Genomic DNA, 14,413 nt, shown 5'->3' with positions numbered 1-14,413 from the left:
TTCTTATTTTTCTTAAAAGTCACAGCGGAGAGGGCCAGGGCACAAAGTGGGAAGGCATCCCCAAGACACCATCCAGGTTACCTATAGGAATGAGTCCACCCTCAGGTTTACCTGCAAGCGAGCCAATCGTTTGTTTCGCTTGGAGGCTGCACCTTGATTACGGCTCACTCGCGGCCATTAATAAGCGAAAACTCGGGATTTCACAAGTTTCACGTTTGTATTTCACAAGACTTGTATTTCACCAGTCAGCCACACGCAGGTTGGCACTGAAATGCACATGCTGACACCTGTCCGCCCAGGGGAAATCTATGAGCCGCGTAGCTGGGCGCAGGGGGCGGCGGGTAGGCCGCGGAATTCTCACAGGCGCGTTTCTCTCCACCCCCTCCCGCCCGCGCGGACCCCGCAGGCACGAACGCCCGCCCACATCCAACGCGCTCCGCGGGCGTCAGGCCCATACGCCCGGAAGGCCCCTAGAGGTGACTCTCCCGGGGACCCCCCCCCCGTTGCAGGCCGTAAGGACGTCCTCCCCTCCCACCCTCCGCGAAAAGCTCCCCGGTGCTCCCCCTCTGTGCACCTTCCCATGTCTCCCGGCCCGGGACAGTGGGGAGTGGGCCGTCGCCTCGGGTTCCCAGCCCAGGCCTCCCGCGCGCCCGCCCCCAGGCGCCCGGCACCGCACGCCCCTCCCCGTAGTCAGCACCCACCCGCGCGGCGGCGGCGGCTGGCGGGCGGCCGCCCTTTTAAATCCCCGGGCTCATTTGCATGGCCCCGCCCCCCACAGTGACACGGCTGGCGCGGGCGGGCCCGTCCCCCCTGCCCCTGGGTCGCTCTTTTTAAGCTCCCCTGAGCCGGGGCTGCGCTCCTCTAATTGGGACTCCGAGCCCGGGCTATTTCTGGCGCTGGCGCGGCTCCAAGAAGGCGTGAGTTCGCGGCCCCTCCGGTGGCTTCTTTTTTTTTATATCTATCATTTAATTAAATTATTTATTTCTTGAGGCCGCGCACGGGCCGTGCCTAGCTTCCTGCCCCTCGCCATCCTTCGGGGGAGGGTGAATATTTTTGTCCCCCCGCCTGGATGTGACAGATAAATACCCCGCGGGGGCCTGGGCGGCGAGCACGCGGCGGCGGCGGTCTCTGAGCGCCTCTGCTCTCTCTCCTGGTTTCAGATCCGCATTTGCTACCAGCGGCGGCGGCGGCGGCGGAGCCAGGCCGGTCCTCAGCGCCCAGCACCGTCGCTCCCGGCAGCCCGGAGCGCGCACCGCAGGCCGGCGGCCGAGCTCGCGGTGAGTCGTCCCCGGGGCCCGCGGCGGCGGCGGCGGAGGGGGGCGCCCGCGCCCCCGCCTGCACGCCGCCCCTCCTGCAAGCCGCCCAGGGCTGCAGCGCGCGCCTCCGGCTTTATTCCCAGGCCGGGGCTGCGCGAGCCGCCGGCGGGGGAGGGCCGCGCGGCGCGGGGGCGGGCGGCGGGGCCCGGCGGCGCGGGGAGGGCGCCCGCACCCCTTCCCCCGCGCCGCGGGCGCCCTGCGGGGGGCGGGGACCCGGGAAAGGCGCGCGGTGGGGGAGGGGGCGCGCGGCTGCGGCGAGCGCGAGTTGTGCACCCGGCGGAGCCCGGTGCACCTCGCGCGGCCGCCGCTCCCGCCGGAGCCCGAGCCCGAGCAGGGGCCCGGGCTGTGGGTGGGGGGGGCGGGGAGAGGAACAGGCTGCGGCGCAGCTGGCGAGTGGGGGGCCGGCGCCCCCCGCAGTCTGGGGAAGTTCTAGAAGTGAGGGGGATGGGAAGGAACCCCACAATTCGGCCCTGTTCCCGCTCGGCCTTTTTCCTGGTGTCCCCCCTACGCAGATGAGGCCGAATCGCGGGCCTGGGTTTGGGGCTTCACCCCGACCCCACCTCTGGCCCGGCCTGCGCCTCTTCAGCCCCCAGGGCCGGGCCTGCCCTCCGCCCCCACAAACAGGTTTCTCTGCTTTGCAGGGCTCTGTTGGAACTAGTCCCTTTGACTCCCCGTTTCAATTTTTTTTTTTCTGGGTCTTTATTTTGCGGGGAGGACGCGGAGGGAGGTGGCTTTCTTCCTCTACCCCGCGCCCGCGCGCGCCAGGTTTCCTGCCCCAAGGCGGGCTTGGGTGCCCCCTCTGGCAGGAAGTGGGGCCGGGTGCACCCGCGTGGCGGTGCATGCGGTCGGGGTGCACCAGTTTCCCGCGCCTGCAAGAGCAGCCCGTGCCCCTCCCCCCGCGCGCTCTCGCCCCTAGTCCCGCCGGCCGCCCTGCAACGGCCCGGCGCAGACACTTGCAGAGTCACCCTGGGGCCGGGTCTGGAGCAGGGGGCGACAGGCACTTAACCAGTCTCCCGGCGGTTAAGGAAAGTGGCGGGCTAGAGGGGTCGCCAGTAATTTACTCTGTCCTGCTCGCTAACTTGCTGTGTGACCTTGAGCAACTTATCAGGCCTCTCTGGGCTACTTTCTTCTGGAAAACAAGGAAGCCCCATGATGATTTCCTAGGGTCGTTCTCGTAGACTCCGTAAGCATTTGAGGAATACACATTGCATGCACAGTGTACGGAGGGGACAAGCTTGAGGCCCAGAAGGGCTTATTACAAACTGAAGGATTCAGGTCGGGCCCTAAACATGGCTTCGTCTAGCCAGGCCTCTGATATTCAGAAACAGGTGGAAGAGACAAGCATTTGTTGGTCTCACCATAGAGGGCCTCAGGCCTTCACTCAGTTTCTGGAGGCCTGAATGAAGGGGGGGGGTCAGAGAGTGAATTGAAGGGTTCCCAGTTGTAAGAGGTGGGGGGAAGCTCCAGATGATGCAAGAACTTTCCCGGAGACCCACCAGGATTCCCAGGCATGCTGGGCCCAGGCTCTCTGGGATTAGGGGCTAGCTTGGCCCAACTGGAACCCCCTCTGTGAGGGGGCCTTCAGCAGACCTCATGTGAGGTCAGCACTCATTTCGGCTGATTAATTTTGATGTTTAGTTTGAACGGGAACCTGTGGTGTAATATAAGATTCTAATCACTGCCTGTAATTACAGAGCAGGCCAAGCCACTAATGACGGAGCAGGGTAAATCACCAACCACCTTGTTTAAAAGGGTCTTCAAGTCTGAAATAATATAAAATAGAATAATTACCAGACAAAGTCTCGCCGTCTGGAGAAGCTTGATGCTTGATGCTGGGGGCCTTAAGCCCTCCAAAAGTCACAAGTTTGCAAAAAAAAAAAAAAACTTTTTTTTCCTCCCAAGTTAAAATTGGAAATTGTCTGAAAATCTGAAAAGGGGAAAGGAAAGTCATTTTCGAATGTTCTAGTTCTCATTTTGATTGGAGCGAGGACTTCTGTTGTGGACATATTTTCACTATGAACTAGTTTGATCCTTGGCATCAGTGTGGAAAGGTGGTTAAGGTAGATGTCTTAGCCTTACCCCCATTTTACAGATTGAAGGTCTTTTAGAAGTGAAGCCGCTTGGGTGCAACCTTTGCCAAGAGCAACCAGGGATTGGTTACCCAGGGACGTGTGGAGCCATGGGTCTCTCAGGTCTTGCGGCTCTGCAACTGGGAAGACAGAGGGGGATTGGACCGGGTCGGGGGGAAGACCCTCACTGTCTTTTAAGCTTCTGGAAGAGGCTCCCAAATACGGGGTGCCAGGTGCTTCTTTCAGTGGGAGGTTTTAGGTAAACTCAATTAGCGGGGCTGATTAAACCCAAAACAGCCTCTAAGAAGAGGGAAGATGCTAGAAAAGAACCAAGAAACTTTGAGGACCAGCCCTGCTAGGTGGGGTGGGCAGCTAGCATATTAGAAGGATCTCAGTGGAGAAATTCTGTCCCTCCTGAAAGCAGGCACTAAAGGGGAAGATCTCATTTGACTCCAGGTGGTGGGGTGGGGGAAAGGGGAGACCCACCTTTCAGCTTTGGGTTTGTTTTCCTCCCTTCACTACAATTTCAACCATCTTCCCCCTTCCCAAAACTCTTCCCAGCCTTGAATCCCCAAAGCTCTACCCCAGGGAGAGAGCGGAGAGGAGAGCTAACGGGTGGGGTGGGCACCAACCCTGGCCAGGCCATTGGTGTGGAGTGTCAGGGTTGGCCCTGGTAGCGTTTGGGCGTGAGGCTTGGGCCATGGCGGATAGGCAACACTGTTGGCCAGGTGGGCCCGGGGCTGGTGCCCATGGCGGCCGTCTGTCCAGGGCTTATTCCCCCTGCTAACCTTTCCTCCCTTGTTGCCTGTGAGCCGCTCAGGCTGGGTTTTCTCTTAAGGGAAAGGGCAGCTGACTAGAGAGAGGGGCGCTGGGGCAGTGAGAGTGCTCCCCCCCCATCTATATCTTTGTCCAGGTGGCCTCACCCACAGAACCACATCTGAGCTGGCTATGGTCTTGGGCCTGGGCCCCGTGGGGGTGGCAGGACAACAAAGCACCCTTCTAAGCAGGAGATAAGAAGCTGATTAGGGCCAACGGCCCAGCCCCACCCTTTAGCAGCCTGCTGGGGCCAGGCAGACCCTGCTCCATCCCCCGATTCTCAGCAGGGCAGGAATCCCAAGTATCCCCAGGAGCAGGCAGGGTCCCACAGTGCCCCTTGATGGTGGGAATGGTGAAGAGGGTAGGAGGTGGACGAAGCAAGGTCTTGCGTTTAAAACAACTTCTGCTTCCCAGCATCCCAGCCATCGCTCCTCCACCTGCTCCAGAGAGAAGGGAAGATGAGCGAGTCGAGCTCGAAGTCCAGCCAGCCCTTGGCCTCCAAGCAGGAAAAGGACGGCACTGAGAAGCGGGGGCGGGGCAGGCCGCGCAAGCAGCCTCCGGTGAGTCCCGGGACGGCGCTGGTAGGGAGTCAGGTGGGTGTCCGAACCTTTGCCTCGGTTTACCCCTTTGGGTTAGGGAGGTGCCAGGTGTCTCAGCAAGTGAAAACGAGCAGAGGGCTGCAGAATCATTGCTGTGTGTGTGTCCTTCAAACACACCCAGCACATGCCGACCCTGGTCAGCTCCTGAGACCCCAGGAGAGAACTCGCAGGGGGCTGAGAAGCCCTGAGCCCATGCCAGACCATCCAAGCCAGAAGTGACCTTGTGGTCACACGGCCGGGGCTCACACCCTGGTAACTACCCACCCTTTACTTCCAGGCTGTCATGGACCAGTGCCTTTATAAAAACATGGTAAAGATGAGTCGCATATACATACAAGTTCCAACTTCTAATCCTTAGACTCATTGCACATACTGCTTTGTCCATTAACCATAAACATTTCTAAATACTTAACTGTCAGTTTCTGGACTTACTCATCCCAGGCCCATAACAGAAAGCTCCTGGGCCGGCACCTGTCTGGGGGCCTCACTTCGTGTGGCCCTGGGCCAGGCTCCGCTCTGGCTCTGTAAAAGCAAATGGAAGCCTAAGAACTTAAAAATGTGGGGAAGTTGGCGAGAGAGTGACCCTTGAACCCTGGTGCCATCCCCCACTGAGGTCCCATGGGGTTAGGTTAGCCGGCACTCTGGGGCATGGGGCACGCTAGGGAACATGCCAGTCAGGCTGTGGGGGCCACCTGTGATGTGGTGGAGATCTTTGATTCTCTCAGAATCGAGAGAATTCTGATTCTCGGCAGCTGGTGAGGCCCAGCTTACTTCCCTTTCCCGGGAAAGAGGACAGGAATTGAGGTCAACCCTTGCTCTTGGCATGGTGGGCCTCAGGCTTCCCCATCTGTAGGATGGAGCGCGCGGTCTGTACTGACTTCAGGGAGACATGAGCCTTGAGGAGTCTGGGTGGTGGGCTTCAGCTGCCTCTTCCAGAGCCCACAGTGTGTGGAGGGCAGTCATTCTCTTAGTCTGGTTCTCTCGGCCTCTACCTCGTGCATGTTAGCTGGGGTCCACAGAGGGGTGTCCGAGAAGGGGGTGTTGGGTTAGTGGACCATAGTTCTAAACAGCCCTTGGGCAGCCACCCCAAAACCACAGCTGACATGCCTTTACTGCCCAGCTTCTGTGCATTATGCAGCAGCTTTTTATTCTGTCAGGCTTATTAAAATTTTAGTGGCAACCACGGCAGAGATCTCGGTTTCCGACATCCAGGCATAATTTCTTCTCTGGGAGGCATGGCAGCCTGGAGGGAGTCTAGTTTGCAGGTAGAGGCTGGAGGCTCCCTCTAGTGGGGGGGTATCCTTTCCCCTCTTTGGCATCCCCCACAGGGAGTAGGCAACTGTCTTGGTCCAGTGCTGGACACTTCCACACTCTTCATTTCGTCTCCTGATACCTTGTGAGCTAAGTCTTGTTACCATTTACAGTTGAGGAAACCGAGGCCCAAGCATCCCATGTCTTGCCCAAGAGCTTAGAGCCCAGCGGTGGCCGAGCTGCCCAACAGTGTCTTTCTGCCGCCATGCCACCTTTCCCTTTTCTTGTTTCTTGTCCCCTTGTTGTCACAGGGAGGCGTGGGAGGGGCTTTGCAAAAGATGGTCAGAGTGAGAACTTGAATCACGAGGGCTTGCCTGCCGTGGCTCCTGTGGATTTCTGGGTCGGGGTGCTGGCTTGCTGGTTCAGTCTTGCCGGGGTTGGGGAGAGAGCCATGTCTTTTGAAAGGGGTGGGACAGGTGGCATTTGTGGGTCCCTGATTACCCCATCTGTCTTTGCAGAAGGAACCCAGCGAAGTGCCAACACCTAAGAGACCTCGGGGCCGACCAAAGGGAAGCAAAAACAAGGGTGCTGCCAAGACCCGGGTGAGGACACAGGAGGGGGACGGCCCCTCGGCCCATGGCCACAGCTGGGGGCAGGTCTGGGAGGGCACTGGCCTGTCCTGATTCTGTCCCCTGCCCCCTCTTCCCTGGCATGGGTGGCAGTGGGTCTTGGCTAATTGGGGAAGGCAGGGTGAGGACTGAAGCCTCACTTCTGGGGAAATCAAGTTAGCAGCCCTGCTGCTCTCCTTGCCTAGAGAAGGGTGCATTGGGAAGAGGGAAGGGGGACTGCTCCACCAGTCCCTGAGCTGAGAATGTTCCATTCTGGGGTCCCCCTGGATCCCAAGGGAGTGGGGATGAGCAGGGAAGGCCAGATTCCCAGTGACAGCAGCCTCTCAGAGAGGTTGTTTTGTTTTTTATTTTATTTTTTTCTGAGACACGACTCATATCCTCTGAGTCATGGGTGGAGGAGGGAATGGGGGGCGTGTGTGTATGTTGGGGGGGGTGCAGTGTGGCTGGCCAGTCATCACCAGCTGGAGTCGGGTGGGCCTGCTGGGGTGAGAGTCCTGGGCTGCCCTGAGCAGAGGTAGGTAGTTCTGCCCCTCCCCACTGGGGCACTGGTCATTGGGTGAAGATTGTCTGGGGACATTTTTGACTTAGTGGATCTCTTCTCTGGCCATCTAGAAAACTACCACAACTCCAGGGAGGAAACCAAGGGGCAGACCCAAAAAACTGGTAGGTGTGAAGGGATGGCGGCGGCGTGGTTTGCTGGGGAGGGCGTTTCAGAATGGGTGATGCCGAGTCCTGTGCGCTCAGCAGGGAAGGATGGCTCTGTCTGACCTGAGCCAGGAATAGCACGACATCACCCTCCCCAGGCCTAGAGAGGGAAAGGGATCTGCATGTGGCCCAGCATCCTGGCACCCAGCCCAGGGCTTTTAAAGGGCTGTGTCCATGAGAAGTAAGGGGTCCCAGGTACAAACCAGACCCCTGCCCTAGCGGAGGGTGGGGCTCTTCTTTCCTCTGCTCCTAGCTAGAACAGACTCAGCTTCTAGGGGGACTTGGAGGCCATCTAGTCTCCATTCCCACCCCCCCCCATAATAGAAATGAGGAAAGAAGGCTCCGTGAGCAGAGGGTGAGGTCTGTCCTCACCACGATCTTGGGTAGGGAGGGTGAGGCAGCAAAGGAGCTCAGCCCTGAGTGGGGTGGGTAGTGCTGTGTGGGAGTTGGGAGGTGATCCCACACGGAGGCCCCTCCTCACCTGGGACCCATCTTCCGTTTCTGAGCCCCCAAATAGCTGGTAACTGAGGAAGGTGGGCTGGGTCAGGAGGCTGCTTCTAGGGCCTACGCTGAAGTTAAAGGCCACCCCAGCCTTGTTCCTCCTGGCCCTTTTCTATCCCCCAACCTGTTCCCTGAACTCCCTGAGGCCTTCATTCCTCGAGCTGAGCCACCACCAGGGTGAGGAGGGGGGTTAGGGGGTGCTGGCAGGGCCCCAGGAGTGAGTAACAGGAAGCGAGTTGTTTTGGAGTTTGTGCCTGGCACGGGGGCCGCAGGCCCGTGTGGTGTGCCGACATTCCCGCCCAGTGAGTGAGCCCCGGCGGCACACACTTCCCTTTCCTCTCCACCCTGGCCTGGTTCCACAGCCCCTCTGCTGCCCCTGCGGGCCAAGGCCACCTGGTTCCCCTGCACTGCACCCAGCAGGGGGGGCTCATGCACCCTGCAGCCGCCCCTTCCCGTTCATTTCCTCTTCCTGGCCACCTCTCCCTTCCCCTCCTATAGAAAGCCAGTGACTTCCTCACTTGCCCCAATCGGGTGAGGTTCTGAGCTCTGCGGGTCGTGCCCCCCCCCGCCCCCCCAGGTCCTGGGGCCGAAGGGGCCTGGCTCTGGGCTAGAGCAGCATGTGTGTGAGGTTTTTTTCCCTCCCTTTAAATTCTTCCTTTTTTATGAATGAAACTGGGCCGTGGAGGTTGCTGAGTCACTCACACACTCAGCCCTGACTCATCCCCCTTCTGGAGAGCCAGGGAGCCCGGGGAGTGCTGGGGGCCATCCTGGTCTGCCCCCCCCCCCCCCCCCCGTGCTGACTGGCCTGCCCACCTCACAGGAGAAGGAGGAAGAAGAGGGCATCTCGCAGGAGTCCTCCGAGGAGGAGCAGTGACCGCGCCGCGCCGCCCGCTCCTTCGCCGCCGAGGAGCAGTTTCCCTCCGGGACTGGACAGCGCCGCTCCGCTCCCCCCGCCCCCCCCTTCCCCAGGCCCACGCACCGCCGCCACCCACCTGCGCCCTCACTACCACACTACACAGCACACCAGCCGCTGCGGGGCCCCAAGGCCCGAGTGGGGAGCAGTTTCCTTTGGTTTCCAGCGAGCCCTCACCCACACGCACACTAGCCCTTCCAGACAAAGCCGACTGCGCACCTCTCCGCACCCTGCCCCTTCTGCGTCCCCGTGCTCTGTGGTGGGGACGTTGCTGACTGGGCTCTTGGTTTGGGGGGGTCCCTTCTGCTTCCCCATTCTTCTCTCTGGCTTCCCACTAAGGGGCCTGGGAGGGCTCCCCTGGCCTTAAAAGGGGCCTGTGCCCCGTCTCATTCTGATCTGCCCCACTCCACAGCACTGGCAACAGTAGGCATGGCCAATGGGGGGGCGGCGCTCGGCCCCAGGATGCCCACCCCCCTAGCGGCCTGTGTCTAAGGTGCGGCTCACACCCACTTTCCTTCCCTCCTCCCTTGCCTGGTCCTTGCTCTAGGTCGGACAGCCACCTTTGGGCACAGGAAGGAAGGCAGGAGGGGTCTGAGCCCCCTACTCTAAATGGGCTCCAGCCCACCCCCCCCACCCTGGAATCTATTGCCGTGAGGGAAACGCAGTCCCCCTTTCTCCAGGTGAGGTCCAGGAGGCCCAGGTTCCCTGCGGCAGCCTCCTCAGGTGGGCTGGAGCCACTGCCCAACCCCATCCGCTTCCACCCTAGGCCTCAGTTTCCCCTTTCCTCACATGGGGCACTAATAACAAGGAGCTAGCCTTGCCCACTCCCACCCTTCTGCTCCTCCCCACCCCCCAAGGTTCTGGTTCCATCTTTTCCTCTGTTCACAAACTACCTCTGGACAGTTGCGTTGTTTTCGTTCAATGTTCCCATTCTTAGACATCCGTCATTGCTGCTGCGACCAGCGCCAAATGTTCATCCTCATTGCCGCCTCCTGTTCTGCCCACGTTCCCCTCCTCCTGGAGGCTCTTAGGGGAAGGGGCCCGGGGCAGAACAGGCTGGGTTACCGACCACCCCAGTCCCAGGGAAGGTGGGGCCCTGCCCCTAGGATGCTGCAGCAGAGTGGGGGGGGGCCTGTATTGACCGTCGAGGGTGTAGGGGCTACCTTCTCCCCCCTGTTCTGTCGGGGAGGAGGGAGCCATTATTTGTCCCAGCCTGGGGCCCCCCCATCTGGTTTCCTATTTGCAGTTACTTGAATAAAAAAAATACCTTTTCTGGACCGGAGTCCTTCTATGGTGGGTCCCTGGGGTAGGTAAGGGTGGAAGCCAAGGACCTAGTTGGTGGGGGTGGCCCTCCTGTGGGCTCTGTCCAGCTCTTCAGGCTGGGGGAGGGGGGAGGGGGGAGGAAAAGCATTAGCTCCAGGGAAGGGAACTTAAGCCTCTCTTGAAAAAAGCAACCACACCCTAGCCACAAAACAGTTTATTTACAAAATATATATACTGAATACTATACATTCGGCCCTGTCACCATGGAAACAAATCCAAAGCCAGGTTGGGGAGGGCTCAAGAGAAAGGTGGTGCCCAGGAAAATGTCTCCAACCACCCAACTGGGCAGGAAAAACTTTTCATTAGCCCGGGGAGCCGGTGGGAGGCTCGGCCCACCAAAGACAAGGCCTGTGGGCGGGCGGGGGAGGCGGGGAGTGAGCTGCCAGGGCTGGATGGGAGGGGAGAGGAGACCCAGTTCCCAGCCAGGGGCCGGGGGGGGGGGGGGGGGGGGGGTGTGCAAGTGGGGAAGGAAGCTGCAGGCCCCAGGCACTCCCAAGACCCCATGATTCTGGAGAGCAGGGCAGGGGGGCAGGTCAGGTCTTGACATCCAGCAGGGGCATCCGCTTGTGCTGGTAGCCACTCTGCCAGCCATGTACCACCTGTGGGGGAGGAAATGGTGCCACGGGGCTGGGGTCCAGGGCAGAGGCCGTGACAACCCCTGGGGGGGCACCCCACTAGCCCTGGCCCAAACGGGGAGGGCTGAGGGCAGAACCGGGCTCTGGGCTTCAGGGGCAGGATGGAGGAGAAGACAGCAGGTGCCTGCTGAGTCTCCCCGCCCCCAGCACTCACCTTGGGGTCGCCCACATCAGAGAGCAGCTCCTGCTCAGCCTCGTGCAGCTCCTCGGCGGGGTCGTAGCTGTACATGGGGAGCAGGTGATGGCGGAGCCGGTCGGCCCTGGGGAGCAGGGAAGGGTGCTCAGCACAGGAGCTGCCCGCTCCCAACGCCTGACTGCCCCCGTCTCTACTCTCCAAGGCAGGGCACTTCCGGCAGGTGCCTCTGGGGGCACACTAGGATTCTGACAGTACATGCCCACTTCTAGAAGCGGCCCCTCTTCGGTGGGGAAGCCCAGTTTGGGCAGGAAAACCCAACAGTGGGGTGTAGAGAATTTCAGGCTTGTGTAAGGAAAGCCGAGGGGCATTTCAGCCGTGGATGTAGAGCACCTGATCCTACGGGAAGAAAGGTAAGCCGAACGCAGGGGAAGTAACGCTGGGGACAGGGACACTCACCGCTTTTTCTTCTGGACATACATTACCTGTAACAGAGACACGGCGCTGTGGAAGCTGCTGAGCCCAGGATGGCCCACAGGAGACCCACCTCTACCCCCTTCACCCATCACAGCAGGACAGCTGAACCTGTGCAGGCTGGACCACCCCCCCGCCCACAGCCCCGCTCTGCCCCAGCAGAGGTGCGGGTGTGTACGTGGGGGGCTCCTTACCACAGCCACCACCACCCCGACCAGGGTGATGAGGAAGAAAGGCCCCAGCACATAGCCCACCATGGAGTCGCTGTTGGCCTGAGGGGCGCTGGGCACCGTAGTGTTACTCATGACATCGGCAGCCGCCGGGCTGGGTGCTCAGCATGGGCAGTAGTGCCTCGGGAGGGCGCCTCCACTGGGCTCCCTGGGGAGGAGAAAGGGAGGTTATGTATTTCACCCAGGGTGACATCCAAGCTCTGGATCCCTCCCCAAGAGCTGGTGGTGTATCAAAACTTAGGTCAGGCCCTGGGACGAGGGATCCTCCGGGTCAATGTGCCGGGTTTAACCCTCCAGTGACTCCAGGGAAATCTGGGTGTAGAGGGCACCAAGGGGAGGCCCAGAGTCCTGCCCGGCTCCTATCCCCAAATCAGGGTGGGGCCTGGCTCAGGTGCTGGCCAAACATTTGCACACCTCAACTGGGAAAAGCTTAGCTACACGTTCCCAGCCCCTATTCCCACCTCTTGGGACACTGGGCCGCCAGCACCTATCCAGTGGAGTAAAAGGGGGAGATCTGACAAAAATATGAGGGTCCTGCACTATGGGGCCCAGGGGGTGAGGTATGAGCATCTGAAGGAGCCTGCCTCGGTCCTGGTCCAATCCCCACACTTTAGGCTATAGGCCTTCCCTATGCCCTCCTTGTCTCTGGTGTTACTGCAGACAGAGCCGGGACAGCCTCTCCCCCATTGGTCTCGTGCCAGGGTGGACACAAGTGGGCAGGGCGGGATTGTATCTGCGAGGTGATGTCACCTCCCTCTGGTCCGCACCCGGGGCTCCGCCCATGTTCCTCCCCTCTTAGCCTGGGCTGACAGGCGGAGGTGAGAGGGTCAGCTCCCATCGATGGATGCAAGATTGTCGATGGGCTCCTGTACGCAGACCCCAAGGTCCCCGACCCCGCTTTGCTTGGGTCTCCATTGGAGGGCAAGGTATGAACTACCTGTCCCGGTGTCCGTGGGGGCACCGAGCTTGCCCAGTCGCATGCACACCGTCCCATGGTCGAGGGGACCTGCCGAGGTGGGGCGGGTGTCGGGCCGCTCCTAGGATGCGGAGCAGCATCGGCGAGTGGGAGGTAGTTCCCACGGCGCTGAGCGGCTCAGGCCGGGGGAGGGAGGTCTGGGGGCTACGCAGAGGGCCCGGGCATCCTGGAATCCCGGCACCCCGATACGTGGACCCGTACCGGCGCTCTGCAGCCCATCCAACCCGATCATGCCTTACCTCCCGCCGCCGCAGCCCGGACAGGAACGCCCTCGTTTGGCTCCCAGGCCCCGGAAGAGCCGGCAGGCGCGTGATCAAAGGACCCGGGGAAATGGGCGGGGCCTCAGTCCCGGGGCACAGCCAATCCGGTGGCGGAAGGCGGACGGCCCGGAGACTTCTGGAGCCGCCAATCCGGAGGTGGGGGGTGCGCCGTGCGGAGGCGGGGAGGGCCCAGGTTGCAGGGTCCACCCCGCGGCAGCAGGGGGCAGGCGAGCGCTGCGCAGCGGGGGGAGGAGAGCGCGCGCGGCGGGGCGGGGCCGGGGCGGCTTCCCGGCGTCCCCCGGGGCGGACCCCAGCCTCGCGCCGGGGAGCTCCCGTATGCAGGCTGCGGCCGGGCGTCGGGCTTCCTCGTTCCCCGGGGTGGAGCCCAGGTGTAGGGCCAAGCCACGCCCCGAAGTTTAGTCCAGGCGAGCGGCGCCTGGCTGCTCTCCCCGCCACGGGACCCTGCCCGGGGCCCCCAAGGACTCCATTAGTGTTTACGGAGCTTCCAAGCCTCCTAAGGGCCAGAGGGGCCCTCTGGGCTGTGCTCTGAGGGTAGATAGAGTAGGCAGGCCGGGGTTCGCCTCTGCCCAGCGATGGGACCTGGGACCCACTTACCCTCCACCCTTCTCTGCGCCTCAGTCGTAACGTCTGTGAAACAGACTCGTGAGGATTAAGCGATGACGTGGATAAGGAGTCTGGCACACACCACGCCCTGTTAAAGCCCCCGCTAACCTCCGTCCGGTTTCCAAGGGCACAGATGGTGCAGCGGGGTGCAGTCCCCCTCGGCCACAAGCAACTTGAGAAGGAGGTACAGGGCGCCTGGGTGGCTCAGTTGGTTAAGCGACTGCCTTCGGCTCAGGTCATGATCCCGGAGTTCCGGGATCGAGTCCCACATTGGGCTCCCTGCTCAGCAAGGAGCCTGCTTCTCCCTCTGACCCAACCCCCTCTCATGTTCTCGCTCTCTCAAATAAATAAATCTTAAAAAAAAAAAAAAAAGGAGGTACATTCGAAAGCTTTAGTGGTCTCATCATTACAGTGGCACACACTGGAGATGGATCGATGGATTTTACCAATGTCAGCATCCTGGTTGTGATATTCTGCCATAGTTGTGCAAAAGTTAGCATTGGGAGAAGCTACGCAAAGCGTACAAGGGATGTCTATTATTTCTTACAACTGCATGTGAATCTACAGTTACCTCAAATACGTGTGTGTGTGTAGCTTTGTACCCAGATCTTGCCACCTCTCCCCCCAAATCACACACGGTTAGGAAAACTCCAGACTCGCAGGTGATGGAAGCCACCCAAGAACGTAAAAGTTGTGGGAGCTGAACCAGGCTGAGGCTCTCCAGGGTCCTTGGGTGGTACTGGAGATAGAGGGCTAACCTGTATCACCTTATTCTTGCCAAAGACAGCCAATGGCACAGACATGGTTGAACCACTTGGTCTGTTCTGGCCTGTTTCCTCAGGTCCTTCCAGAGGTGGGATTAGGGCAGGTCTGATGCAGAGATGACCCAACCTAGAACCAGAGGGCAGTTGGGAACTCTGGCCTCTTGCCTTCAGACACCATCATCTGACTGGTAGGAA

At 60.5% G+C, this 14,413-nt stretch overlaps 2 protein-coding genes across 6 annotated transcripts; one reads left to right on the top strand and one right to left on the bottom strand.

The window, feature by feature from the left end:
- The first annotated feature begins 809 nt into the window (after positions 1 to 809).
- Positions 810 to 8,966, top strand: HMGA1 (high mobility group AT-hook 1). 2 transcript variants are annotated; one of them, XM_028120567.2, is made up of 6 exons: positions 810 to 917; positions 1,161 to 1,277; positions 4,616 to 4,761; positions 6,570 to 6,653; positions 7,293 to 7,343; positions 8,707 to 8,966. In XM_028120567.2, the coding sequence occupies exons 3-6, from the start codon at positions 4,660 to 4,662 to the stop codon at positions 8,758 to 8,760; spliced, it is 291 nt and encodes a 96-aa protein (XP_027976368.1). In that variant the 5' UTR covers positions 810 to 917; positions 1,161 to 1,277; positions 4,616 to 4,659; the 3' UTR covers positions 8,761 to 8,966. The 2 variants fall into 2 exon arrangements, with proteins under 2 accessions (XP_027976368.1, XP_027976367.1); XM_028120566.2 differs by having other exon boundaries at positions 4,616 to 4,794.
- Positions 8,857 to 12,995, bottom strand: SMIM29 (small integral membrane protein 29). Of its 4 annotated transcripts, none has more exons than XM_028120570.2 (5): positions 12,810 to 12,995; positions 11,559 to 11,742; positions 11,350 to 11,375; positions 10,912 to 11,017; positions 8,857 to 10,178 (listed from the first exon to the last, which is right to left on the bottom strand). In XM_028120570.2, exons 2-5 carry the CDS (start codon positions 11,667 to 11,669, stop codon positions 10,131 to 10,133), a joined length of 291 nt encoding a protein of 96 aa, XP_027976371.1. In that variant the 5' UTR covers positions 11,670 to 11,742; positions 12,810 to 12,995; the 3' UTR covers positions 8,857 to 10,130. The 4 variants fall into 4 exon arrangements, with proteins under 4 accessions (XP_027976371.1, XP_087880157.1, XP_027976369.1 ...); XM_088024031.1 differs by lacking the exon at positions 8,857 to 10,178 and adding an exon at positions 10,561 to 10,721 and having other exon boundaries at positions 11,619 to 11,742; XM_028120568.2 differs by lacking the exon at positions 8,857 to 10,178 and adding an exon at positions 10,561 to 10,721 and having other exon boundaries at positions 12,810 to 12,981.
- Positions 12,996 to 14,413: the final 1,418 nt, after the last annotated feature.

This window comes from Eumetopias jubatus, unplaced genomic scaffold (assembly GCF_037043125.1).
Source record: "Eumetopias jubatus isolate StellerSeaLion01/CBP00866 unplaced genomic scaffold, mEumJub1_p1.0 scaffold_6, whole genome shotgun sequence".
Lineage (NCBI taxonomy): Eukaryota > Metazoa > Chordata > Mammalia > Carnivora > Otariidae > Eumetopias > Eumetopias jubatus.
The sequence above is the reverse complement of the archived record's forward strand: the minus strand, read 5'-3'. Positions and strand labels throughout refer to the sequence as shown.